Genomic DNA, 3,533 nt, shown 5'->3' with positions numbered 1-3,533 from the left:
TGAAGAACTGTAAAAAAATCAACTACATTCAGATGGGACAAGTAGTTATACATTAACGGTTAAACTTTAAGTAATTATTCAGCAATGCGTTAAAATAAGTATACAATCATGTAATGTTGATAAGACGATCACTATCGATGGTCGTTTAACAATAGAATTAGGACAAATTATAAAACTGTGATAGGCCATACATATTGACAATGTAATTTAAACATGTGTCAAAATCAATATTTATAGATGGTAGCCGCAACTAGCAGATACAATCATATATATAAACTTAAACATGCAGATATTATTTCCCAATACGTACAAAATGTAACTAATTTTATTTTAATTTTAAAAAAAAACAACCTTATTTTATTTCAATATGTCTAGTATCATCAGGGATCACCAGGACCCTTTAACAACCTAATAAAACTAGTAATGGCATTGATCGACTGTCAATATCAATATTTCGCGACGCTATTAAACTATTTAAACAACGGTTTGTTTTAATTTATGCATATTGTGAACATATTATAGAGCTAAGTATTACAGCAATTTAAAGTAAACACATCTTATAGGCCAAAATGCACATTCCACACAATGGGAATATGAAGGTCATTATAATTATAAAGATGTTTATGTTAGACATTTACTCAGATGGTTTATGGCATCTAGTACCTATAGGGTTAGTAGTTGCCATGGTTTCCCTTGGAAATCTCTCCGAACTGGAAGTCCGTCTATGCCATGGTCACTCTCTGCTGATATTAAAAACATAGTTGTCATAACATTTTGTTATGTGGGGCTTTGTTTGCAGTTTGTAGGGGAAAATACTTCTTGGGTTCCATCAACAATGTTTAAAAGTTCGGCAAAAATGCATTGACGAATTAATGAAGTTGTTAAGATATCCGATGTACAAATAGGCATTCACCAAGTCATTGGTACTCATGTTATATTTTTCTGCCTGCTGATCCCATGCCATTTTGGTACAGTTCGAATGAGCATTGCTAGTTCATTACATATATATATAAACTAAATCAGCGGAAATGAACTTAAGATAAAGGATTTGTATATTGTAATTGTGTTCATTATCTTATTGAAATCCGGCTTGGATTGACCTATTTGGCAATCTTTCAAGGTCAAAACAGCTTGTTTATACTAATTGTTTATTTAAAAAACGACATATTATTTCTCCTCTCATTAAGCCCTTTCAATTAATACCAAATAACATGGGGTCACTTGTCATTAAAAATTCACATACTTGTACAATGGCTACCTTAAAACATATGGTTATGCATATGCCTATGATAACTTAATACCTGATAAGTTAATGCACTTGTAGTTTCTTAAAATAGGGGGTTTTGTGTATCTCGTAATGAACGTTTTTGTTTCTGTTGTAAAGATAGGGTAGTATAATGTGAACACTATTTTATATTTATTTGTCGATATATCGTCAACTTATAAAATACTTCATTAAACGTTATTGCAATCTGGTTAAAGGTTAAGTAAACAACTTCATAAGTAAGGAACGAGATTGGATGCGGATGCGATCTTGTGCGGCTCAGTCGTAATGTTTTTAAAGTCCCAAGGCCAGTGTCAGATGCAATCAGACGGTCTGTAGCTGGATCCTTCCTGAACTCGTAGTAGTGAACAACATGCTCCTTGTTAATGTCAGCAAGGTCATTCTGCAGAACCTCTAATAGCTTCTTGGCTCTTTTTGTCTCTATAAACAACTGTATCATGTTGTTTTTTTGTCCTTCAAGTTTGACATTTATTTCTTCCAGCTTGGACTTAAGGTTTGTATATTTGGGTTTCAGAGACCCAAGTAGTTCATCATCCATTCTTTTTATCTCCTCTAAAAGGTACAATAGTGCTTGTTGTCTTTCTTCAAAATACTTGTTAACTTCCTCTCGATATCTTCCCAGCTTGAAAATCTCATTTTCACCAAGTTTTGCTACAGCTTCAACGTTGTTCTCCACATCAGACGCGCAGGAATCAATGTTTTCAAATAACCTGGCAATTGCTTTCATGACATCCCCATACTCTTGGCCATCTTTGAAGGCCTTAGATACATCTGATATGACATCAACATGACACGTTCGATGATTATGCACTACACAATGTCCACAATTCAGGGTGTGGTGGGTTGGGCAAAAATATTTGATGTTCTCTTTGGGATGGATCTCACAAAGCTCTGTACATTCATATTCATCTTCTATTACACTGATAGATGTCGGCATGTCAGACTTGTTACGAAGGGTATGATATCTAGACATCTTCTGTTTTCTATGGAGACTTGCGCATTCGGAGCAGAAGAACTCCTTACTAACCGTACAGAAGGCCTCAGCAGGGAGGAGTTCGTTATCTTGTTCACAGGGCTGGCAGTAGGTTCCGTCCGCTGATGGTCCTGCTTGAAATGTCTTCCCCAGAACGTCCATGTTCTTAGTATTAAAGAAGAACAAATGTGAAATTATATAAAATATCATATGCGTTTGTAAACACTAAACATATTATAAAGTGTACGATATTCATTTTGTATTCTGCTTTTTGTGAATACATTTTAGAATCCATGTAAAATCACGGCTTTCACCAAATTTTAAAGGAAATACATTTCTTTTCAATATGAGTACAATTTGTGTTCGTATATACAATATCAAGGAACAAATTGAGAAGGCTGAGCTTACCCGCGCCAAAACCATGGCGGGGTTTAAAAGTATCGAATTATGCACGCCATAAAACATTAATTTTCGAACGGAAATATGAAAATCTTCGATTTGATTTTTTTCAACAACCTTAAAGTGCTGTAAAATTTGTGATATATATATATATATATATATATATATCAATTTTAAATACCAGTACATGCTTTTATAATTCATAACCATGTAGTCATGTGTATATGTTTATTATGTTATGTGAATTATTGTTTAAAAGAATCAAAGTTCTTTGTACATCTACTTAAATTTGTTTGAAACGTTCAAACACTATTTTCCGCAAATACCTAATCGAGGACAGTAGGTTTTTTAATGTACATTTAAAGAGTGTTTGACATTTTTATCAGTCAATATCCGTCTTTAACTTGATAACGTTCTGTGTTTTTGTAGTACAATTGCCAACTCCAGGATTCAACTTATAAATGCTATCATATGTAATCAAAACACGGAAGTTTTATATCATGGAAAGCTTTTCAATGGATTCATAAATTAACTATCCGATTAGGGGAGAAGGATGTAGTAATGTGAAAAAGGCTATAGGTTGAATTTCCTTACTGTTCGCATTGTCTAAATGTATTCATTTGTAATGTGATGCTTGTCAAGACTAAATGTATGTAAAAGATATGGAAGTTTAAGTTATAACATTGTTGCCATAGGAATAAATATAGTTTAAAACAAATAAAATGTTCACTTATGCATAACGCAGTTTTATTAGTTTTTTTGGCGAAATATGATGCAAAATGCTAATTTCTGAACTGATTAGAACAATATCTTATGACACTAATGTTTTCTTTTATTAAAATAAATGGTTCACTTTTAAAGATTCATGAAAACAAC

General features: G+C 32.9%; 1 protein-coding gene across 1 annotated transcript; it reads right to left on the bottom strand.

Moving 5' to 3' along the window:
* Window positions 1–1,406: 1,406 nt before the first annotated feature.
* Window positions 1,407–2,420, bottom strand: LOC128235184 (tripartite motif-containing protein 45-like). The gene has a single exon (XM_052949937.1). It carries the CDS (start codon window positions 2,418–2,420, stop codon window positions 1,407–1,409), a length of 1,014 nt encoding a protein of 337 aa, XP_052805897.1.
* Between the last annotated feature and the right edge of the window lie 1,113 nt (window positions 2,421–3,533).

This window comes from Mya arenaria, chromosome 1 (genome assembly GCF_026914265.1).
Source record: "Mya arenaria isolate MELC-2E11 chromosome 1, ASM2691426v1".
Classification (NCBI taxonomy): Eukaryota; Metazoa; Mollusca; class Bivalvia; order Myida; family Myidae; genus Mya; species Mya arenaria.
This window is presented reverse-complemented; position numbering and strand designations above follow the sequence as displayed.

Bases quoted from the DNA above. Each gene is read 5' to 3' on its own strand.
- LOC128235184 (XM_052949937.1), bottom strand. From the start codon at position 2,420: ATGGACGTTCTGGGGAAGACATTTCAAGCAGGACCATCAGCGGACGGA.